General features: G+C 40.3%; 1 protein-coding gene across 1 annotated transcript; it reads right to left on the reverse strand.

Moving 5' to 3' along the window:
* Window positions 1–615: 615 nt before the first annotated feature.
* On the reverse strand, window positions 616–25,574 carry LOC103051355 (homeobox protein SIX4). The gene is made up of 3 exons (XM_007433057.3): window positions 24,595–25,574; window positions 12,248–12,954; window positions 616–7,858 (listed from the first exon to the last, which is right to left on the reverse strand). Exons 1-3 carry the CDS (start codon window positions 25,500–25,502, stop codon window positions 7,056–7,058), a joined length of 2,418 nt encoding a protein of 805 aa, XP_007433119.3. The 5' UTR covers window positions 25,503–25,574; the 3' UTR covers window positions 616–7,055.
* Window positions 25,575–25,960: the final 386 nt, after the last annotated feature.

Raw genomic sequence — 25,960 nt, forward strand, 5'->3', positions numbered from 1 at the left:
TTACTCATTAACTTGAATGAAAGGTGACAGCTTTCAATCTGTGCTCCAGGCTGCTCCAGGATTTCTTAAACATAAATTGTGATTCCTTAATTTAAATATAATCGTAGTGAAAACCTTTCCTGTCAGATTGCTCTGTACTACAACATTAGTAGTTTGGTATCTTTCTCAGAGAAAATGGGTTGTTTTCGAACTTGCAAGATCTTTGATTTCTTTTTTCTTTTTTGAAGTTGCCTGTTCAGACATGTATAGATCAGAACTCAGGGCAACATATCAGAATTTTGTAGCAGACAACTGGTGTGAGAAATGTTTCTATAAAAAGTTAAAAATGCTGTAATAAATGATCTAATAACTTTTGCCCAGCACATTATACTATTAACCACCCAGCACATTATATTATTGTTCTTATCCAGAACAGGGGACAAACAAAAACATTTTTTGGTGAACAATTTCTCCTGATCATTTTTCTTGGAAGAAACTGTTGTATAAATTAAGATTTATAAGAGTTGATCCTGCAAAGAGCTACTTTAAGTGGACGTCCTGCTTTACCATGAAAAGTAACAACACAAGCTATTTATAAATATAAAGTTTATTCAGTATATATTGTTTAGAAAAATAAGTTCACATTTTAGAATACAAACAAACAAAAAACACTTAATTTTCCAGGCACAAACCTCTATACCAGTGTTTCTGAACCATGACAACTTTAAGATATGTGGTCCAACTCCCAGAATTCCCCAGCCAGCCACATCTTAAAGTTGCTAAGGCTAAGAAACCCTGTTCTATACAGTACAACATACATACATATTTTCCATTCTCTTTGGTTTGGGAGCAAAGCACAGCAATCTCTCAAGAAATGCAATGCATCTTTCCTTAACAGTGCAGCAACACTTTTGCCTCCTAACATCTACATTCCATGTAATGTTCGTCTTTTGTCATAAGGCACAATCAGAGCCATATTGATTTACCAAAATAAGTTTTTGTTCCAGGCATACAGTTTGTGGGCAACAAATGGTCACTGTCCAAGCTGAATGCCAAAGACTGAAATATTCACATGCTTTTCTTTCTTGATTAAGTTGAGAAGTATAAAATTAAGTTATTAAAATATTACAAGAAATTTACAAAACATGTCAATCTATCTTTTAAGATATGACTGCTGAGTGATGAACTGCAGAAGCAGCTTAGGCATAGTTCAAAACCTTCACTACCTCTAGTAACATGCATTCCCGTGATAACAGCAAAGAAAGACTGCTTTATTCCTCCTCCAGACAGATTCTTGCTTACTTCTAGTAAGTTGGACAATAGCCATTTGCCGAAGGCTGCTTACCATGAGATATACATAATGATCAAAGGATAACTTGCATTCTTCATTAGCAAACCACATTAAACTGGAGGGAGCTGAGGGATTCCACAGGCTTCAGACTTGGGCCCTCAACTGTTCAACACTTTTATGAATGACTTGGATGATGAGATGGTGGTGCTTATCAAATTTGTAGATGACACAACAGTGGGGTGTAGGAATAAGCTAATACCCTCCAAAACAAAACTAAATTTCAAAATAATCTTGACAAGTTAGAGAAATGGGCTGAAAACAAAAGAATGAAATTTAACAGAAACAAAGACAAAGTTCATCACTTCAAAAAACAGAAATCAAATGTGCAGGATTGGCAATAGTATTGGTGAGAAAAATCTTGGAATTACAGCTGATAAACTGAATATGAGACAGTAGTCTGACATTGCTGCAAAGAAGGCAAAAGGCCATTGTAGGCTGAATCAAAAGAAAGTTTCCCCTAATCAGGACTTGTTTTTCTTTATTTTACATTGGTCAAGCTGCATCTTAAATAATGTGTCCGGTTCTGGGCACTATACTTTATGAAGGATTCAAATAAACTGGAGCAGATATAGAGAAAGGCACTAAGGAAGATCAGGGAACTAGCAATTAACTGGACATGTTTAAGCTGGATTCTGTTTTCATAGTAGGAAAAAGGTAAAGCAGTTTGACATGGATTGCCATTAAGGAAGGATTAGTTAAAGCAGAGGCATAGACATTTGTCAGGGATATATTCATTTGGCTCTCTGTTCTGAACATAGGATTGGAATTGATGACCCAAATGGCCCCTTCCAACTCTATGAAATCTTTTTGCAGAATTCCAAACTTATTATTCAATTTGTCTTTTTCATTTGGGCAAAGTACAACAGAGAAAATAAATTATACAATAAAGCAACTCATCTGTTTTAGGCTTCAGTACGAGCCTGAAAAAATGTTGTGACTATTTTAGGGGTCCCGATATCTGTTGACCCTTAAAGCAGTGTTTCTCAACCTTGTCAACTTTTTTTTCCAGCTTTACCTGGAAGGCTGGGGGAAAAAAAGATACAACTGCTTTAATGAATAGCAGAGAGGTGCTGTGCTCATGCGAGATATTACTTCTTCCAAGTAATTTTTGATGTCCCATGGCACCTTGTGGGATTGTAGCTTGAATGGGAATTAAGATATATTAAAATCCACTAATAAAATAATTCAAATGTTCTGTGATTCTGGAAGTCTAGGTTTTAATGAACTGAGTCCAGATGAAACTGTTATTATTAACTCAGCAATAATTCCTGTCACTCAGGTTGTACTGGAGCAAATCTGGAACAAAATATGGTTTGAAACTCAACTTTTGTCATTTTACCCAACTCCTTCCAGTTTCTCATACAGTACACATAAGATTGTGCACCCATCAATGTGTAAAAAGAATGATGGGTTTTCTAATTGTTTAGACGCATTTTCTCTTTTGGATAGATACTTTTTGCAAACAGAAATCCAGGCATAAATATAAAAAGCAGTCAAAATGATTTACTGTTTAGCCCAGAACGGAGTAGTATGCATACCTGAAACCAAGACGTTTGTCATTTACCACAGAGCCTTTCTCCACAGCCATCATAGTCACCCTCCAAACCATCACAAACCGATTCCTAGGGCCTTGTGATTTTTCTCAGTTGAACAGCTCTTGTGCCCCCTTTGGCTAAGCAATTGGGGAATGCAAAAACTCACATTCAACCAACACTCTCTCCAACTTGCTTCTTAAATTCACAGTATGTGTTTACAATAGTTTTTTTTTTTTTTTAAATGACCAACTACCATGAAGAATGCAGAGTTGTTCCCCCCTCATGTTACAAAGACAGGGAAACAGTGCTGTGGCCTGATGTCTCTTTAGCCTCAGGTGGAAAAGGGAGAACCAAGGAGCTGGGCCAAGGCAAGAATTCCTGCAGTGCACCACTGAGCCAGAAATTAAGGGGTTCTTCGGCCCAACAGCATTGACAGCAGCAGGCAATCACATAAGTGAACAGATGATGTGGGAATGCCCTATTTGGAGAGAGCCTCAGTGGACTGATCCTCTGTTTCTTCAAGACATTTATTTCAAGTAGGGAATTCCAAAACCGTTCTTTTTAAAATCATAGCTTCTAGGATGCATTCATGGCAATCAGACAGCATATGCAGATTTTCGAGATGGAAAATCCATCTCATAGCAATTTCCCCCATTGCACAGTGAAGTGGCCTGCTACCTGCTAATATATTTTTCAACTCCAAAAAATGGTTGTGGGAATCAGCCATTCATAAGCTTGATTTTCCTTAAATAGAGAGGTAAATCTTGGGAAGCTGTACTGATTTCTGAACAGTAAGGGCTTAACGTAAAGGCTGCCTTGAAGAGTTAATGGCCTGGGATCCTAAAGTGGAAAAGATAATCTTTCTGAATTACAAGCATATGAGTTCCACAATTTTACCAAGCAGTTTTCTGTATTACTAGAGAAACAATGCTAATCTGTAAAATAAACTTAAACAACCAAACTGGACAACAACTTTGGCATTGTTCCTACAAGCTTACTGAAATTATATCATCATATTAATTTAGACCACACAGAGAAGGACAAATTAGTTTTCTGAATTACTTGCTTCTGAGAGATATTTTTAAAATATGAAAGGCTATAAATCTTTTAAACAGATTTTAACAGAGCAATTTATTCCTCTCAGAACAGATGATCAACTAAACCACTTGGCCCAGCCTATCTCTGGTAGTGGGAATACCACTGATCGGAACAATTATTCCTGCTGCACCCCCCCTTTTGCAGCTGTTCTCTCAGATGAAAGTAGCCAGATATGCCTTTCTCCAGTCAGGACAGTCTTGGATGCAACCACCTTAACTTACCATTTTAATAATTTAAGGTGGACCTCTACATTTCAGCTGCTTAAATAGGGTAGGAGGCTCAGATTATGTATGCAGCAGAATTCTGTGATACAGCTTCTCTTCGATTACAACATTTTGTGTTTGAAAACTTGTTATTGGTAGGGAAGCAATTTCTCTGCCAAATGAAAAACTAGCAGTGAAACTTGTTGAAAGTGCTAATTTTTCTATGTGCAGGGAAAGCAATAAACATGAGATTTCCCCTCCAAGTATGACATCTGTATTGAACAGTGCAAGAAGAAAGCTACATTATGGTTCTCATTCATACACCAAAGGGTTCCTCCCACTATATGCGTGTTCTATCAGCCTTTGTTGAAAGATAAGATTATTCAATTGATGGGACTTGCACTAACTGGTAATCCAGGCAGACTAATAAAAGCTGGTAAGGCAATCTTTGTCACCTCATTAAATAAAACAAGGGGGAAAATGGATCATCACACTCAAAAGTGTTAAATTAACATTCAAACAAATAGTAACAGTGTTACCCTTCAGGTTCTTGCTATATGATGGATTTGGAAAGTACTGATTTTTCCTAAGTATACAGTCATTTATACATAATGTTCCAAATGTGCGCTCCTGTTCTCATTGTAATCATTTAATAACAATTGCAGCAAAGACAGCCACTGCTGACATGTTCTATTTCTGCAGAGGGTTTTGAGAAAACCTGGCTCTGGATCATTCTTCCTCATCTTTGGTATATTGCAAAAACAAGAGACAACCAGTTAGAAATAAGGGTGGGAGAATGCTTGTGTGCCTGATCACAATTGGAAAAGGCACTCAGCAGAAGATTCCTACGTATAGCTGTATCACTGATTTTTAGCCAAATCCAATTTTTCTACTACCACCAGTATTGTTTACCTGCAATTTAGCTACCAGCAATACAGATTCATTTAGCGTTTGCTCTGATATTTCATACGTCTGTGGTTCTTTTAACCTTATTCACCAAATGGATTTTTCCCCAAAAGAAGAGATTCTCAAAGATTCCTGCTACCATCAAAATAATGAAGCAATATATATTATATAAATGATTGTTTTGAGTTTGGTATACTGTATTGCAGCCCTCTTTTCTCAAACCTGTAGGCACATTCCTTCATCCAGAAAGGCTAAATGAATGACAGCATAAACTTTCTTTGCCAAAGCATTGCAATTCAACAGGGCGGGGGTGGGTTATGGAAGGAAGAGGGAAAATACTTTGCATGTTTATGAGCATATCTGTCAAAAGTAGCCTGGATTTATTTCACATCCACCTTTTGCAGTAATATGGAAATCTCATCCCTTATTTATCATGGCAGTCCAGTTTTCAAGAGGATCTCTTGCATATGTAAAGGAATTAGGGCCACATTTTGATTGCTGCCAGACAGACTTCTCTTTTCATATGTTGATGGAATCATAGAGTGTATGAGTTGGAAGGGACCTTCTGGGTCATCTACTCCAAACCCTGTCCAGTGCAGGATTTGATTAAATCAGTGTTGTCCAAACTTGGCCACTTTAAGATGAGTGGACTTCAACTCCCAGAATTCCCCAGCCAGTGGCCAAGTTTGGACAACACTGGATTACACTATCCCTGGCAGTAACCATCTAGCCTGTTTGAAAACCTCCAGCAAGGAGGAATTTACCACTGTTCTAGGCAGACTCTTCCACTGCTTAACAGCTGTGCTGGTCAGAACAAGGATTTAAGGCCACTAGGAAGAAAGGCACGTAGGATCTTTAAAAAAAATATAAACCAACAACAACCCTCAAACCTTATAAAATTCTATAAAACTAAAACAGAAGTAACGCTTCCACGAGGGTTTGTCCCAAAGTCTATAACTGCATTTGTTCATAGTCAACCCTAAGACTAGTCCAAATTGTTACAAAAAAATATCAGTTGATGAAGCTTTAGCAGGGGAAACAAATCTTTAAAAATAGCCAGAAATAGTTTCCTGTTCAAAAATATAAAAAGAAAAAAATAAATTAAACTGTCTGAAAAACTGGATTGTTCAACATATCTCAAAATGGTAAAGTGGACACCAATAACTATAAATAGAATCATCCTACCAATAAAAACAGGAGTTCTCATTAGAGCAATTAAAACAATATTTACATAGGTGGCAGAGCCAAGGATTCTGGGTTGCGTAACTTCAAGTGGCAAAATGTTTTCTCCCCTCCCACACTGATTCAAACAAGACAAAGAAAACGTGCACCATTTCAAAAGCTATAAAAATTGAGAGTGCAGAATGTTGATATCTTGCTGGAAAAACAAAACTTAACACACATACACACACACAAAACCACTGAAGATAGTTATTTGCAATTGTGCTTGCAAAAGAAGGTAACAGTAGCTTGTGAGGTATTACCTAAAGTACTCCTTAAAGGTGAAAACTGAAACACCACTTTCTCAATGCCCACCATCTACAAGTAAAGTTGAATCCAGACCAAAAGGCAAGATCTCTTTTCTCTTTTAGTTCCAGTCGTTTTAGAAAGGTAATTTTGTTCCTAACCAATAGCTGAAGGATAAACATTTTGAAATTACCTTGATGTTTTCCCTGTCCAGCGTAGCTATTTGGGTAAGCCAAACCATCTCATATTTGACTGGCATTTCCCTCCCAGCCATGTATAATTCCTTTTGATCAGGCTTAACAAAAGTTAGCATTCATGCAAACATTGCACGGCAACTTTGTATTCTTAGTGAAGACCTCCACTTAGTAAACTGGATTCTTCAACTGTGCATTTTTTATTATTCTATATGTGTATGCGAAAAAAAATCCACTGCTGTGCTTCTAGCCTTCAAAGGAAGAGACCTTTCTACTGAAATGTAAATAAAAGCATCATTATTATTAATCTTTTTTTTTTTTTTTACAAGTCTTGCATATCTTCTTCCATCTGTACTGTCTGGAGTTTAGCCAGCTGCTTTTTGTCTGTCCCCAGTTCTTCACAGATTGCATCAACCATATTGCTAGTAACATACTTGGTTTTGGAATCCAACATCACGGAACTGCTTCCTGATCTGCTTTCTGAATCAGATAAAAAGTTTTCCTTTAGACTGGGAATGGACTGCAGGATCAGCCGCTGTTCTCGAGTGAAATGGAGATGCCCTTGCAAAGAGGGGTGGGATCCAATGTCATTGCTTGCTGCCGGATTGATCCCTGCTAGTGCCGGCTGCGCTGGAGAAATAGACACCAGGTCGTGGCTGCTGATGAGGGAGCAGTTCTGAAGCGTTGCATAGTTTGCATTACTAATGGAAACAACAGTCGCCCCACTTGTTGTGGGGGCTTGCATTGGTGAGCTCTCAGAAATAGCTGAGTTGAGTTCTTCTGCATTTAAAAGAGAAGGTGGTCCAAGGGAAAAGTTATGCGATACAGTCACGTTAACTAAGGAGGAGGTTCCTCCTGGCTGGAGGACCCCACCGGATAAGTTGTCTGAAGGTAGACTAGCATGAAGTTGGGCATTTTGACCAAGGGGCATGACTTGAGAAAACACCAAGCTCGTTTCCAGTCCTTCCTGTTTCACCGGCTCAGCTGCCTGGCTGGTGTTTGGGACCGTGTACACCACAGTGCTGGGAGCAAGGGAGCCGAAAAACACTTTCCCTTGTTGTGCTGTTGTAGAGTCAGTAGTAAATGTGCCATTGCTTGATGTGCCTTGGTTTACTGAAACACTACCTGTGGTGGGAGAGGAACAAACAAACAGAGACAAGGCATAGGTTTAAAGGCACAGTGTAAAATTAAATTAAGAGTTGAATTTCCATCGCCCCCATGGTTTTAAAACAAGACTTCCATCCAACAATCTATACTTAAAAGGGGGAAAAGATTTTTGCTATTCCTATAACGCTCTAAGCCAGGGTTCCTCAACCTCAGCAACTTTGAGATGGGTGGATTTCAACTCCCAGAATTTCCCAGCCAGCCATGCTGGCTGGGGAATTCTGGGAGTTGAAGTCCACCCATCTCAAAGTTGCTGAGGTTGAGGAACCCTGGTCTAAGCCAGTGTGCTTTTTGTTTTGATGCATGACCCATTCATGGGCTATTTTAATATGAATGACGACCATATTTTATGCACATTGTTGCTACTGATGTTTCATTTTTATTGTATGCTACTACCATGAGTCCATATGGATTTGCTGGCATATACATTTAATAAACAAGCATGCATTACCCTTGAAACTATATAAAATGTAAAGATCAATAGATGGCTTTCTCACCATATGAAAGGCATTGTTCTCCATTTATGGTGGTTTTGGCCAAAAGCAATGAATGGTGAAATTGTAATAATTAATTCAATTTGAGAAATTCCCTATCTGACCCTTTTGTGTGTCTTTTAAATTATGAAAAGTATTCAGTATTTATACACACGCATACACACATCATTGGGATTACACAAGCTGCAGTCAAATTAGTCTTGACAAGACACCAGAATGCAAATTCTATTCTAATAAAGGAATAATAAAAAGTCCAGGATCTTACTCAAATGATGAAGCTGATAATTTATTCTCCCATGGAGGTGGAGAACAATGAAGACTAGCTACATGGAATTGTTGGCTTCTTGTAATATTCAATTATGTATTCATTTACATTGAATTATAAAATAGTGGTGGGGAAGGACAATATAACCCCCCTAAAAAAAGTTACTTAATTGTAGTAGCTCTGATATCAAGGGATAGATATATGCAGGCCTAAAAAAACCACCAACAAAACTGGAAAAAGAAGTAGAAGAATTGGAAGAAAGAAGTTGATTCATTTTCCAAATTCTGGGGCAAACAAAGCAAAACAAATGGGAATGATGGAGAAGTTGCCCTCCCTACTTTCCCTTGCTGACTTTCACTTCTCTACCTGGGATAGACTGGGATTGGTGGAGCTCAACATGTCTACAGCAGGTAACAAGTTCTCCATCACTGCAATAGAGGCAAGGATGCAGTAATCAATGATCTTTTATAAATTTCCAGCATGAAATGACAGGAACGATGACAGGTCACACTATTTGTTGATCTAGATAATATAATCTACCCTGAGTAGCAGCAAAAAACTCTTTCCCATGATTTGCTCTTGACTCTTCTAGCTGAAGAGGCCAGAGATTAAACACCGGACCTTTTGCATACAAAGCATGTGCCCTACTGCTGAACTACCAGCATTTCCAGAATCTGACCTTTGGCTTTCCTCTATAATCCAGTTCAATGTAGTGGTTAAGCTGCTGGTCTAAAAACCAGGAGACTGTGAGTTCTAGTCCCGCCTTAGGCATGAAAGCCGGCTGGGTGACTTCAAGCCAGTCACTCTCTCTCAGCCCAACTCACCTCACAGGGTTGTTGTGGGGAAAATAGGAGGAGGAAGGCGTATTAGGTATGTTCACTGCCTTCAGTTGACATATACATGATAAATAAATAATAACAATAGCAATAATAATAATCCATCTATCTGGTTGTGAATCTAATGTTCAAAATACAAAAAACTCAACCATTCTTTTCTTGCAGGCTTTTGTCTATTTGTGTAAAGCCATTAGATCAGGCATGGCAGGCTTATGGATGTTGAATTATAACTCCCAGCATGCCAATTATGAGAGTTGGTGGGTGTTGTAATTCAGCACCTCTGGAAGGCCGCAAAGTTCAAATTAGGATAAACACACAGATTATGAGTTGAACTGAATTTTTCTGAATACCTTCAAGATTTTTACAAGTTACAACAGTGAAGTGGGAATTATTTAGTAGTGTTTTCAAGGTCTGGCAACATATGGAAAAATGTCCTTTCCATCCAGTTCTTGTTTTGACCTCGGTCAGGAGTATGAGAGCAACCCATTCAAAACTGCAGCTGACGCAGGGGATACAGTCATGGATCTTCATCTTAAACACTGCTCTCATGATGTATAAAGAACATAGATATTATGACAGGTGTGTGGCTTACTCCACTAACACGGAATAGGACAGTAAACATTGCCAATATTTGATACCTGGTACAGAACTCAAGAAGAGTCAGCCACGACATACGAAGGGAGAAGATAAATATGAACATACACATGCAAATCTCAAAGAAGTTCAGAAAACAGAAAGGTTGGTGAGATTTACAGGAGGTGGTACTAGACATTAGTAGCACATAATTTTACTTTTCTCCATGATTAGTAAACACAGGGTTATGTAAAGTGGTAAATAAATGCAAATGTTCGCTGCCTGTGTGTGACTGTGCTGCAGCTGTTCATGGGGAATGTTGGAGCTTGAGTCATCTTCACAGATAAGTATGACCTTTCTCTGTGTGTGTGTGCCTTTGAGTCAGCAATGAATCCTGATGATTGCCTGGACTAGTCCCTGCAGTTTTCTTGGCAAGATTTCGGAAATGGTTTGCCATTGCCTGCTTCTGAGGGCCAAGAATGTGTGACTGGCCCAAGATCACCCAGCTGGCTTCATGCTTAAGGCAGGACTAGAACTCATGCTCTCCTGGTTTCTAGCCTCATACCATAACCACTGAGAGCCAGTTTGGTGTAGTGGGTAAGGCACCAGGCTAGAAACCGGGAGACCATGAGTTCTAGTCCCCCCTTAGGCACAAAACCAGTTGGGTGACCTTGAGCCAGTCCCCCTCTCTCAGCCCTAGGAAGGAGGCCGTGGCAATTGCAGGGACTTGTCCAGGCGGTCGCCAGGAGTCAACATTGGCTCAAAGGCACCAAAAACAAAACCCATAACCACTATACCAAACTGGCTCTCAAATAAGACATTATATATGAATGATACATAGGTGAAGCTCAGCAAAATAGAGCCAACATCAACTAGGGATCTCAGTATAATGACTAGCCTGTAATTTTATATTTATTTAAAACCAAGCATCACAGTAAGAAACATTGCTAAATAGGATTGCATTGTAACAGCAAACTGGTATGCCATATAGACAACCCTGGCTAAAATCTCATCTGCCAGGAACTGATTAAAGTAAAATCTACTACTACTCCTGACAGTTACAGGATACGTCTGTGTATTTTCTTGGCGATAGTACAAAAGTGGTTGGTGATTACTTCCTTCTAGGATTTTTTAAAATTTCCCAATCTAATCTCCATCTGGGGGTTTTCTGATCATCTCCTATCCAAGTACTTATGAGCTCTGATCCTACCTAGCTTTTTTGAGATCCAACACTGGCATGCAATGGAAGGATTATTATACTGCTCCACCATGCATGGCTGCAGGGATTATAATGTGTGTGATAACTGCACAGAAAATTCATTTGCTTTACATTTTAATGCATCCCTATCAAATTCACATTTCCCAAATGTGAATATATGCAGTAAATTGAATCTATCAGTACTTACACATTTCAATTGTTGTGCTGCAGTTTTCCAATTATAAAAAAAATATTAAAAAGCATGTTAGTGCACACTAAATACATGAACAGAAAAACGGGTGGAAGCAACATCCAAAAATAATATACAGTAAAACCTCAATTTAATGGACTATTTGTAGGAGGAAGGGAGTTACACGAAATCTGACTTTATATCATTTGCATCAATTAAAGTCCTGTGTAATAAATGACGGAAGTGATATAAATTAATGCAAATGACAAACACTGGAAGGAATCATTCAGGCTACTTTGGATACTATGGGCTTTGTTATTTTGATAAGGCATCCAAACAGAAACTATGTCCATTGTAAAAATGAAGTCTGTTAAACCAAAGATTTACTGTCTTGGACACTATCTTCCACCACGCTCAAGAACAGTGGGCTAAGATAGGGCTGAAAGTTAGGTTATATGGTTCCCTCTGCTTAAAGGCCAATCTAGTCCTGCAGCCAAACAGTCGAATGAAAAAGAAATAGGATAGATCCTAAGATGCTGAAGCCTGCTGATAGGAGAAAGAGTTGTAATTTTCACTGACTCTCCATCAGCATCCATCTGAAAATCTGTTTTGCTGGATTTGGGTGCCTTCTGTTCATGGAAACCAGCCCCCACCAGGTCAAAGTGTCTTCTGTTCATGGAAAGGCTCCTTCTGTACATAAAAGGACCACCTTAGGATCTAAGCCATTACATGTCCCCAACATTTTTAATTTCATAGCAAAAAGACAATAATTTAATACAGTGAAGGGTTTTTACCTCGGGAAGTTGTTGCTGATACTGGGGGCAGCTGCACTGGGGAAAAACTGATGCCTCCATTAAGTAACTGGCCACTGTTTGCTGAATTAGGGATCTGGACAACGCCATACTGGTTGATTTGGATTGGAGTGGTAAAAGTGACTACTGAGCCACTGTCTTGTGATGCTATTGCTTCTTCATTTTCTTCCCTCTTTACTTCCATGCTTGGTGTCAAGCCTGGGAAAGAGGAAGGCCCAGAATTGGGGCTGTAAGTTGTTGTTGGTGTTGATGGGGCAATGGAGTTGGCCATAGAAGTCTGGAGGATTTTGAAGTCTTTCACATCTTCTGAAGACGGGACTAACATGTCAACCATGGAGGCTCCATTGCTCAAAGCATTGGGTGATGTTTTGAGTGGACTGGATGACACTGCCTGTGAAGTTCCCACACTAAGACCATTGAGGAGGAGACCATTGGGGCCCTGGATGAAGGAAGTACCATTGAGAAAAACTGGAGATGGATTGGCAGGCATTAGGTTTCCATTCAGCAAAACTCCTGAAGAGCTTAAAGATATTTTGGAGTTTCCAAGTTGCTGCATGTATACTTGCTCCATTGGGCTAGGAAGGCTTAAGCTGGTGCCGCCATCAGAGGTGCTTGCAAGGGAACGTGGAGATAAGTCCTCTTGCCCCTTGCTGGATTCATCTTCCGTGCTGGGGTTACCATCCGACTCACTACAGATCAAGAGAAAAGCAACAGTGAATTGATGTGGGGTCTTTCATGGGATCCTAAAAGGTCACAGAATTCCTTTCTCAAAGAGGGGAGAAACAATCGTCCTCCACACAAAAAACTAACAGATCAAGGAAAAGAGCACTAGACTAATCTTTATGAGGATTCTAGTTTTCTATGTATAAGCTGATTTCATTTGGAAGGTGAATATTCAAATGGGAGAAATTCCACAGATAGTTAAGATTCATGACCAGATAACTGAATTTAAAACAAACAAATCTTATTACAAAAATCTGCTTTCAAAATGTTCTTGAGCTTCAAATATAGTCTGCAACATGAGAAACAGAGAGGCAAGGAATTGCTGTATGAGAAGAAAACTAACTAAATAAAAAATTCCCAACCACAATACTGCCATCCTACATACTTCTAAGGCAAACAAAAAGACTCCAAGTTGTTTGACTCTTGGTGGTCAAATGCAAATATCCAGATATGTTTTCTTAGCAACAATGGAAGTGGTTTCACATTGCTTTCTTCCAGGATGTTTTGTCACTTCCCAGTCTAGCCTACAATGCTGTTATTCCCTGATTGTATTAACCAGGTCTGAGCCTACTTACCTTCCAAACCCAGACAAAGTCAGTCAGATACTGCCACTTGGTGACACATGCCTGTCTACACGGAAATCAATAAATAAGCTTTACTTCCACATTCTTGCACCCAGAATTACAGCCTTATGGTGTAATCCTGTACAGTACATTTTACGGAGGTTCACATCACTGTTTGCAGAGTGACTTGCTCTTTCTCTTTTTAGTATGTTTAGGTGAATATACCAAATCTGACCCAGGATTCTTTAAAACTATTGTCCTCAACATTCCTCATAATTCCAAATGTCCCCACCAGACCACAAATGTTGGGGACTCTTGTTCTAAATTATATGTCTCAGGGAAGCAAAATGTGGTATGGATAGCAGTTTTTTTGTTTTGAAAAGCAGAAAGAGAGTAAAAGATTATAAAGAGCTTCAGAAGAAACTCCAATCTAGATGAACAAAATAACAAAATGTTGTTCACTGGGGGAGTGGATATCAAAATGCCACTCTCATTCACTCCAATGATCATCACATAAAATTATTGCTGTAGGAGCCAATAACCCTGTTTTCTAATTCACTAATGTATGAGTGAGGGACTGACTAGGAAACATTTCTTGGTGTTGGGATGAAAAGTCCAATGAGTATATTGACCCAGTATAGGGTTGCTATGAAAAAAGTAAATTTCATGTTAGCCTTATAGCATACCCTCTCTGGTAATGTCACCGGCTTCCTTCTTCTCAACATCCCCCCCCCCCATTTTTTTAAAGCATAAGCCACAGCCACGGAAACATTGCTACTTTTTCTTCATGTAAACTCATAGACTTACCACACCTGCTTTGCTTTCTATAAACCTATAGTGTGGTCATTCATGGAATGTCATATAGACATCTAGTCACTGCTATACAACAAAATATTCTGCTATAGCAGAAAATAACTATGCTTTAAGAGGAATTTATTCAGTAGTATACAATACTTAAGATTAGAAAAGCATGCAAGGATAGTTGTTGTAAAAGAACAAAAAATTCCTAGGTGGTTTTTAGAGAACTCTGATAATTCAGGGCCCTGATATTATCCAATAAAGTTTGTACCTTGAGTACTATGTCCAGTTCTGGACATCAACACAGAACAATTCAGAGAAGGGCAACCAGGATGATCAGAGAATTAGAAACTAAGGCTTATGAAGACAGAGAATGGAAAATCTAGGAATGTTTTGCTAAGATTGAGGGGGGCATGAGAGCACACATAGAACAGGAAGACCTATTCTCTATTATTCCAGAGTTCAAGGTTAAAAATAGTCTTAAATTATAGAAAGAGAAATTCTGATTGAATGTCAGAAAAAAAAATTCCAAAGGAAGGAAGGAAGGAAGGAAGGAAGGAAGGAAGGAAGGAAGGAAGGAAGGAAGGAGCGGAACCAATTTCCTACCAAAGGAATGGTGGCCTGCCTTTCAAGGGCAGAAGCTAGACAGACATTTGTCAAAGATGCTTGGATTCTTCCACCAAGCAGGTGGTTGAATTTTATGGTATAAATAGCCCCTTCCAACACTATCATAGTCACCAATTTAGGTGGATTTAAAAGACAATGAAACAAAGTTTCATCATTTTTATTCATACGGAAATACAATTAATCAATCCATGAACTGGCTAAAATCCATATAACTGGTCGAGTAAGATTCCTTTCAGTTGGGTAAAACTCTACTCTGGACACATTCAGGCAACAAGGAAACTCCTCCCACACACTTTGGTGTAAAATATTTCAGTTAAAATACTGCAGAACCTGTGCAAGCACTTCGCCAGGTATTATATTCAAGTTATATTAATTTCAGAAACTGAAACATGCCCTCTAGGTCCTATTTCCAGGACAATCCAATATATTTAATGCAAACCTAATGAAATATATTATATATGGCCAGTCTTTCTACCTGCTTGCTGGTAAGCTACCTTCCAGAGGGGGCACAAATGGGCAGCCCCTGAGCAGACTAACAGATGCAAGTTCTTGATACTCTTTTTGGCACTACAGAGTAATAGGCCCAGAAGGCAATGCCAACAGAGGTTAACAGTTGAATTTTAATGGGACAGGTTTTTCAGCTGTCCTTGATGACGCTGAACATTCAGACCATAAGAAGAGTCTCCCTTGATCAGACTGACCTGGTTCACAAACTAAACCAACTAATTCCTGGTTTATAAAATAAGCCACAGCTGTGTAACTCTGCACAACACATTTAGCTACAAGACATGATTCACAAGCCACAACAGCTGGGTTCATAAAATAGAGAAATAAAAGCAAATAAATCATATTACAGCTTAATGCAATATGCAAGCCCCATTGCTGGTACTTCCTCAAACTAATGCCCTCCATATGTGTTGGGTCTATAACTCCCAGAATTCCCATTCATCATGGATATGGGGAATCTTATGAATCATAATTCCAACATACTAGAGGGAGCAGATTGGAGAAATATGATCTAATATAAACTTCCATATCTGACAACGGCAAACTATAGAATTATCTGTGGGGTCTGTGTATCAAAGAAGTCAAGATGGTGGCTGGGACTGAGCCCCAGCACCTTTTTATACGCGTCACGCACATGACGCAAATAAGGAATAGAGCTTCAACTGTGTGGTTATGGCTGCCCTTGACTTTTTTTTACCACCCCTACTGAACAAATAATTATCTGAACCAGAAGTTAAAAAAAGAGAATTCTCAAGGAATGTTTGCAAATAAAATAATGCCGTAGTTTCAAAGAGAAGTCACTATTTCAGAATGTAAGCATGCTTGATATTTTAAAATGCCATTTATACTTCTAATTTTAAAAGTTTACATTAAAATGCATGTGAAGATTTCTATTCTTATAATGCTATTAAATCACATTTTTACATTGTTTGATTATTCAGCCAAATTTTAGTACTTTGCAAGTTCCACTGATTTAAGGAATGATTTAAGGACATACATAACTCTTTCACTGAGGTCCATAAAAACCTGAAAGCACTTAACTTTGACTGGATTATATCCAAACTATTTAGATAATAGGTGCATTTAAAAAAAAAAAGACGTTCTTCATAATCAGCTTCAGACATTAGACATGGACAGCTTGCTTGTACGTACTTAGGAAAGAAAGAACTGCAAAGATTAACATTCCTAATGTGTTTCTACAGTATCTTCATCAAAGACAAAGCATTCACATTACTCCTTCAACAGTGTTGAAAGGTTTTTGATTACTGCAGTGTGCAGCTTTTATGTTAAACAGTTCTCATGAAGGAGTAAGTTGACATTTTCCCTTGCTAAAAAACTTGACAAAATACATTTTGCTCTTATCTTTATGTGGTTGGGTTATTAACCATAGTTTATGAAGGATGGATTCATACAACATGTAGCTAAGCCAAGACTAAACTAGTCACATTATGGCCAAGCATAGTATGTGAACTTAATCTGTACCCTCACTCACAAAATGTGATAAATCATACTATGGTTTATTTAGCTTTGACTTAGTGTGTTATGTGAACCTAGCAACTATGATTTGTAAAAAGCCATGGTTTATGGCTTAATGAGTTGCAAAAACCCACCTGATAGTGATTTGTTGAATAAACTATAGATAAATAATTCACAGCCCAGATCACTATGTAAACCTCAACTCTGGCAGAAAGCTGAGAAAATTGGCCACCTTACTACATATATACCCATCATTCTACTCCTTTTCAGGATAAACAATATTACAATACAAATGAATAAATAAACACAGTTTAGTTTCATTCCCTGCTCTGTTTGTTCCTGGGTGCATGTTTCCCCACGGGGCAAAAACAATTAAAAAAAAGTAATTCTGGACATAAAGAAAAATAAAACTAGACAATTTTACTTCTTTAGTTCAGCAAGATTCAAGGTTCCTCTTATATTCTAGAATGCTTGGATACATTTCTTGCTATTCCATGATGAAAATAGTGTTTCTTGCTATTCTATAGCTTTTAAATTAACATGTATCTCTAAAAACACTTCTACCTATAGTTCAGAGAACTGTATGATTAATTCTGCCTGCTGATCAAGATTTCTCAGATTAGGAGTCCAACAGAGTTGCAATATACAGTAATTCATTTTCAAAGCTTGTAATATGACAAGGAGCTATCTGCTGTTCCAAAATTCAAAAGTGTTGTTGGATCTTTGCAAGCCTTATTATGCATATACTTAAAATAAACTGCTGGTTATTTGGATCACAAGTACATAGACAGCCATTTAGACTATTTGTAAATCTAAGCTAGTACTGTATTAATTAATGACTGCCAGAAGTCCTCCAAAATCCTTCCTATTGTTTATATCCTTTTAAATTGGAAATGCTGGAGACTGAATTGAGAACTCAGTTGTCAGACTGGAACAGCATTCACTTCTGAATAAGCCAATATATCCAGTTATATTTGCAAAGGGCAGCTGATCTGTACTGGCAATCCATTAAAGATAATCCACTTGCAAAGCTCAATGAAGCCATGTGGACTCAAGGGTCTTTCTGCTCAGGTCTGGCATTATTCTCCCATGTTTTAGAGTTCAAAATTTAACATGTTTTAGTGTATTATTGATTTATTTTTAACATGGTTTACTTGCCCTTTAATTAACTGTACATGCTTTGGGACTGTTTTTAATGAAGAAAAATCAAGACAGAAATCTGATTGATAGTAATATGCAGCTAGCAAGAAAGACTTCTTCCCAAGACCCTGAAGATCTGGATTCACACATCACAGTAAGCCACACTTTGTTTAGCCATAATTTACTGAATAAGCTACAATTTATTCTACTGTGGCAGGAATCATAGAAGCCAAAGTCTAACAAGCCATGTTAAGGTATAGCATATATAGCAACTATATAGCATATAGTTAACCCAGCCACTGTGATGTATAAGCCAGGGTTTATTTCTTAACCGTAGTGTATTGCATGAATCTAACTACTATGGCTTGTTCAACAAACCATGGTCAAAACAAATCAAGACTTATCACAATGTGTGAACCCAGCTGACATATAATACAGTTTAAGGCAGTTTTTAATATTTTTCACATATATTACATTGATAGTCATTGCCTTAGGAAAATTACTCCATCATCCTGCTCTGTATGACTCTACAAAGCAAGAGCAATGAAATCTTAGTGGCAAGTCCTTGTGGACTGACAATTTTTACTACCACACACTAGTTTAGAGATCAGTATTGCCTGGAATTCCTACAGAGATATTTTTTTCTGAATGAAGTACATTAGTATTATCATCCCCAATAGAGTTTCAGCTTAACATTAAGTAAGGCAAAAGTTAACAACACTAAAAATATTCCATGATAGTATGACATGCTCCTGTTACACATACAGGGATGCAATGGGCATCCTCCTTTTAGGAGGATACATTCTATTGTGCTTCTGTGACAAATGCAAAATAAGGGGCTAATTCTGCCAACGTCAGAGTAAGCCAAGTGCAAGAATATCAAGTAAAATCCATTATGGTATGAAAAAGAAATAACTAGATGGGTAGCGATTACAACATAATGCATTTATTTTTGGCCCAACCTCACATGTATCAATCCTGTTTTCTCTATCCTTGATAGAGAATGTCCTGCCTATATGAAAAAAAATTCTAAAGGAGTTTTAAATGGATTTGTTCCAATGCTAGTCAAATATTTCAAATATTGTGAAATCTGTCAGATCTTCCGTTCAGTATGGAAAGAAGTGTTCAGCACACACAGCCTGTGCCCCTAACGTGTGATGTCTTTTTCAGATATTATGCGTGTACAGGACAACGCAGTCCATTTCACTCAGCCTTCCGTCTCATCATCCAGCTGCTTTTAAAAAGCCTGCAGAAAAGTCACCAAGTGTCTGTCATAGACTATTTCTATAAATGGAGATTTAACACAGATATTGAGGCTAACAGTTCTTCAACTAGATCAGTGACTTGATCCCTATTCTTATGAGAACTACAAGAAGATATTTTTAAATTATCTATTGTCTTACATTGCTATAAATTACTTAAATTGCTATAAATTGGTTTAATAAATAATAAAAAAACCCAGATCACTACATCTCTCAATGGCAAATTCCATAAATTCACCATGACTTGTGTGAAATAGGCAGTTTCTGTTTTTCTCAGTTTTGCATCAGCCAGCTTTACTAGACTTTCCCATGTTCTAGTATCAAGGGGAGGAAGAAAAAAATCTCTTTCCCAGCCCTATCAGGAAATGCCGAGGCTGAATCTGGAACCTTCTGTTCTCTTCTACTATTAAGCCACAGGGTTTTTGTTTTTTTTTTTGAGTAGGTGCAACCGAAGGAAAGCAACAGCTAAGAAGGTCTTGAAAATGTAATAAGCATAAGAGATATCAAGTAATGTGCAGTAAAGCAATATCCAGATCATCAAGTTGCCCCAGATGGCAGTGGCTGGTCTCAGACACAACAGTCTACTAATGGCATCTTGAACTGATGAATTTACTGCCATTATGAGAGCAAGACCAAAATGTGTTAGCTGCCTTCAATCTTGGGTATTTCTCAAGGGAAGAAGAAACGGCACAGCAGGGGAGTGGAAGAAAAAGGTTATTGTAGCCAAAGCAGATAGAAGGGGGATGGAAATGTATCCTTGCAAATAAACAAGAGGAATTAGTTGTTTGTTTGATTACTCTCATATATGCAATTCTTTTAGATATAACTAAGGGTATTTTACAGACATCTACTCATCTGCACAAGAAACCCCATTTTTTTCTGGAAAGGACTTAAGGAAGAAGAATAAGGAAGATTTTTTTAAAAGGACTGGGAGATCAGACATGTAAGAAAATTAACTCAAGGTAAGCAATAATTAATGCACTGCAAAATAAGTAGGTATCTCCTCTTGAAAGAGAGAAGTTGATTGTATTCCAAGAGAGTTCATAATATCATGAATGTTGCTAACAGCTGAAAGCAGTCTATTCTTAGACAGGAACAGGGGCAACAGTTCATATTTCTATAAGGAAGGCAAAAAGAGCCAGTTAATTATTAAGATTACAGTAGCTATGTTCATACAACATATTAATCTATGGTTAGGTGAGCTATAGTATGTTAAATTAATCCAACTGTCTGAGTTTGCAGAACCCTCAGAACTATAAACTAACCATACTGGTTAATTTCCAACACGTATAAGGCCACAAACTAACCAACCACATTTTAGCCACTTGTATTGTACATACTTCTCCAAATAGAACCAGGGAAATCTAGGTTGAATTTCCCAACCAGCCACAAAGCTTACTGAATATATCCACACAACACAATTAACAAAGTTAGTTACAAATGTATAAGTTCGTCTGCACAATGTGCAAATATCAGTTTTAATTTGTTGAGGTTTAGCCTTTGAGGACTGCAAGTTATTGGTTATGATTCAGAATGTGTGAACCCAGCCAATGGTACTCAAAAAATCATGATTAAGCAAACCACAGTATGAACTACATAATAATGGTATGAGCTAGAAGAAACAGCTATTTTATGAATGCAAAGGATTAGTAGCCTGGTACACCCATCATGTTAACTGATAGTATCACAACTGATAAGGTTCATATAAAAGCAAACAAATCACATTATTCCTTCGTTCAGTGTGTGAACCAAGGTTATATGTTTTAGGGATAGTAATTGCTTACACTTTTTAAACTTCAGAGCTATAGCCAGGGAGGAGACGATGCTTTTAAGTAAAAAAGATTTGTGTCTTTGGCTTTATACATAAGCCAACAATTATTGGTTAGTGATTATTACAGTCAGTGTGCTATCAGTGAACCAGTCAACTGATTGGACTTACAGATGCTGTAGACCATCCACTGTGGTCTAAAGTAAGTTGAAACTGTGGGCAAATGACCCCCACCTCCACAAATAGCACTGCCACTCATTATTGTTTAAATTTTTAAATTAACTTTCTTCAGTACAAAAAATTATGCTTGGCAACACTGATGGAAACAGAAAGAGAAGACAGCTGATAAAGTGGATGGATAGGATCAAAGGGATTCCTGGAATGTCCTTGGGAAAGCAAGGAATTATTACAAAAGATAGGTCAGGATGGAGAGCATTTGTCTATACAATTACCAAGAGTCAAATCCAACCTGGTGGCCTCCGACTAAATTTAAAAAAACATGGTTTTTTTTTAAAAAGAGAGAAAATACAGCATAGCCTATAGTTAACAGTTCCATTATAAAGTTTGGCTCTGGTGTATGCTTGTTTCCGAAAGCTTGGAAAGAATAAAAATGATGCTTTTAGAATGGAAAATATCCAGGATCTTAATAAACATTTTACCCACCAGTGGAAGACTGTTTTCAAAAGCCCCACAAGGCCCAGAAGGTAATTAGCTCATAACACAACACACTCCCTCCCCAAACCCCTTTATTCTTTAGGAGCTGTAGCAAGTCCAAACAACCACACATGCCTTCCGTCTTCTGTACCCTCCACCTGGCTGGAGGTTGCTGACTGTCCCTCCCCCGCCCCACCTCTGACTTGCCATTTGTGCATTTGATGTCTTTGCTCCAAGGACGGAAAGGGGCTGGATCAGCACGATTGAAAATAGATCTTTGAGGCTTAAAAAAAAAGCAACTTTCCCTGTCTTCAACAGTCCTTCTAAAAAGGAAGAAGGAAGGGAGGCACCTTGTGTGGAGGCATGTCACCTCACCTGGCTATTACAAGACAGATGACTATCTGGGGTGACCTCTTGTCAGCCAACTTTTCCTTCCTTCTTTTAGAAGGTCAGCATTGGAGGGCCCTAAGCAGTTCCCTGGAGCTACAGAAGGATTTTTGGACTTCTGCAGCATCAGGGATTATTCCTGTGTATTTTTGTTGGAAAGATAAGGAATAAAGGGAGATTCATCTAACAATGACTAGTAAAATTCCCCAAAGGAAGACTGAATTAACAAATTGTGCCAAGCCCTGGTTTGCACATTCATGATTGTGGGATTCACACAACACCACAACGCCATAAATTATCAAATCTCATTATGGCTCAGCATGATGTGAAAACCCAGCCACAGAGGACTCTGGCTCCAGGGGAGAGGCCAGCTAAAAAGACATCTGGGAGGCTGCTTAGAATCATAAACCGGGGAAGACCTCGTTCCCATCTTCTGAGGACATAAACCTGATCCAAATCAGCACAGAATCAAGTTTCACAACAAGAGGAGCAAAGAAGGCACCAACCAAAAGGGGGGAGGGAGAGAGCTCACTAGCCAAGCAATGAGCTTCATGTTTCACTTTTTTTCTCTCTCAGTGACATAAAACCTGGGGAAATAATTAACGCTGTCAAACAAAATGAGTGGGGAAACAATTTCCTCACAACCTCTAAACACAGAGGAACGCATCAAGGAATAGGACATTTCTATTAAAGGAAGTATACAAGGGATGCTGCAGGCAGCCTCCAAGGAAGAAACATAATTTTTCTCCTCTCTTAAGCAGGGTGAGGCAGAAGACAGGCTGAGGACCTAGAGAAAAGGCCTTCCTCTGTCAAGGGCAGACTTGAAATGCCAGGCTGGACATACAGAAGGCACTAAGGCCATGGAACGGAGTTTGGGACAAAGCAGCAGGGGGTACAAAGTTTTTACATTTTGCAGAAAGAGGGCAAATCATGAGCATAAACGCCTCAAGAGGATCTGAGCTACAAAGAACTCCTGAGGATTAAGGAGAGGAAGACTTGGGAAAGTCTGGGGAAGCCATGCCCCCAGGCATAGGTTTTTTTAAGATTACAGGGAGAAACCAGAGCTGAAGAATGGGGGTGGGGACTCTGGAGACAGACTGTGAGAGAAGATGGGGAGAAAATTATGTCTGAAGGATCAAACACCCTTTTAGTTCACAGTCAGCAATCCTTTCCTTGAACCCAGAAAGTAAGGAGCAGGAACGTGGAGAAGGAAAGCAAGATTGCTGGGGGTGGAAGACCAGGAAGAAAGGGGCTGCTGAAGGTAAACGCCATATTTGTTAGGAATGAAAGCCAGGCAAGGACAGAGGGCAAGGGAGGGGGAAGCAGGGAGAAAGGCAGACAAGAGGGGAGGGGAACAGGAAGAGCAAGAAAGCAGCAAGGTGTTAGACGGAGGCAAATTGCTGTGGTGGGAACGAAACAAAGCCAGAGCAGGAGGTTGCAAAGCAGCAGGGCAGAAGGATGGGCAGCAGAGAGGCCCAGGAACTGAGGCCCAAGGCCAAAGTTTGGGAAAGCAGCAGCAAAAACTGAAAGCCAGGGGCCTTCTCAGAGCCATGTTATTTAAGTCTTGCCAGGGCCCCAAATTCCATAGGTAGCCTTGAGCAGTGCACTATTTACACTCCTCAAGAAATCACAGCCAAGGATAGAGGAAGGATCATAATGATATCCTGCACTGCAGGGGTGTTGTGAGGTTTACCAAGAATATATGGGAAGCATTTTGAAATCCAGACTCGGATGTAATCAGGTAAAGGGCAGAACCAAAGGAGATGGGAGGAGAAGCAGGCCAAGGGAACCTGCCAACAGAAATAAGGCAGAAAGCCAGCAGGGGAAGAGATGGCACAAGCAAAGGAGGATTATCCTGCTGAGGAAAGCCAGAAGACAAGTGGCAGAGAAGGTATCAGAAGGAACAGAAGGGGAAGAGTGGCATTTACTTAAACTCAGCAGAATAGAGGATGGGAGTCATGCCCGGTCTCCCTATGACTATCTGCTAACCCTGGTGCTCATTTCAGATCCTGCTGGCCTTTCATAAGGCAGTAAAGCCTAGTTGTTCCCCCGGGCTTTTGGCCCAGGGGGTTAAGTGGACCCTGATGGTTGGTTTGCCTAATCTCGCAGTGGAATGATTTTAGACCTCGCGCATATGCTTCTCTATTGTTATTTTAACACTCTGCTCTGTTCTGTTTTTAACCTTCAGCTGGCTGCCTAGAGTCACTGTCGTGGGGGAGAGGGCTACAGAATTTGTTTAAACAAATAAAAGACATCTGCAGTGACTCTGAACATGTGCAGTGAGTTTCCTTTCGCGACGGAATCCAGGAGGGGACTCTGCAGAATCAGAAGCTGCTCTGCTTCCCGCCATGCCCCCGCTCTGCTCTCGTGGAAGTTAAAAGGCCCGGGAGAGCCGTTCCCGCTAACGTAACGCGCGGCTCTCACCTTTTCGACTGCGGTTCCGCGGGGTTGCGATCCCGTTGCCGCCGGTTTTTGAACCAGTTGCTGACTTGCGTGAGCGAGAGGCCAGTGATCTTGGCCAAGTTGCGCTTCTCGGCTGGGGAAGGGTAGCGATTCTGCTTGTAGAGCTCCTTGAGAGCATTGCGCGATTTCTCCTTAAAGCAGTAGACCGTCTCCTCGCCGTCCCAGATGGTGCGGGGCAGCGGGAACTTCCTGCGCAGGCGGTACTTGTCGACGGCGCCCAGGGGCCGGCCGCGGGCCCTCTCCGCCTCGGTGTAGCGCGCCTTGTACCAGAGCTCCTGCAGGAGAGGGTGGTTGGCGGCGTCGAAGCTGTGGCTCTCTAAAATCCCGTAGAGCTCCGCGTACAGCCCCTGGTGGAAAGCCACCAACGCCCGGGCTTTAAGCAGGCTCTCGTTGCCACGTAGCAGGTCGCTCTGGGGCAGAGACCACAAGAACCGGGCCAGGCGGTCTAGGTTCCCGCCTTGCTGCAAAGCCTCGCAGACGCAAGCGACGTGGTCCGGGGAGAAAGCGAGCAGAGCCTGGGGCGAAGTGGAGGACGAGGAAGAGGAGGAGGACCGAGGCGAAGCCGAGGACAAGGGAGACGCGGCGGCAACAGCGCCGTGATTCCGCACCAAAAGTTCCGTGTGGAGTAGAACCTGACCCGCAATCCCGGCAGCGGCTTCCTCCTCCTCGTCCTCCTCTTCCCCGGCTTCTTCCTTCCTAGCAAAAGGAGCTGCCGCCGCCGCCAGACCAGAAGGCGGTGCAGACGTGGGAGTCGAGCCGCCCGAGGTTACCTTCTCCGACGCCCCACCGCAGAACATTTCCAGTACGTTTTCTTGCTTGATCGTCGCCACCACGCCGGGAATCGTGGTGGTGGGAGAGGCAGAAGACATCTTCCCCCCTCTGGTTTGGGTTTGGAGTTAGGTGGAGGGGCTTCTCCCCCGGCTTTCTCCCCACTTTTTCTTCCTTTACACCCCCCTCCCCGGAAAGTGCTCACACACCCCTCCTGCTGCTGCTGCTGCTGCTGCCGCCGCTCCTCCTCCTCCTCCTCCTCCTCTTCCCGGACCGCCACCCGGCTGGCGTTTAGCTGATCAGGTTTCCCCTCCGCCACGTAGTAACCATTAAGACACCTTGTTCTAGCAAAGCTCGTGTAAACGGATCGCGGTTTCTTCTCCCCCCAGCCGCTCTCCTCTCCCCCTCCCTCCTTTTCTTTCTTTCGTTCCTTCCTTTCCTCCCCAACGTGACTCCTCCAGTGCTTCTCTCTCCTGCTACATATTCTTAATAGCACAAGCAGCCTGCTGGATTCGGGCGGGCTCGCTGATTGGCCGGGTCCTATGGGGGGGCGGAGGAT

This window comes from Python bivittatus, unplaced genomic scaffold (genome assembly GCF_059951505.1).
Source record: "Python bivittatus isolate LINGU-HERP-01145 unplaced genomic scaffold, Pbiv_v1 ctg000580_np1212, whole genome shotgun sequence".
NCBI lineage: Eukaryota > Metazoa > Chordata > Lepidosauria > Squamata > Pythonidae > Python > Python bivittatus.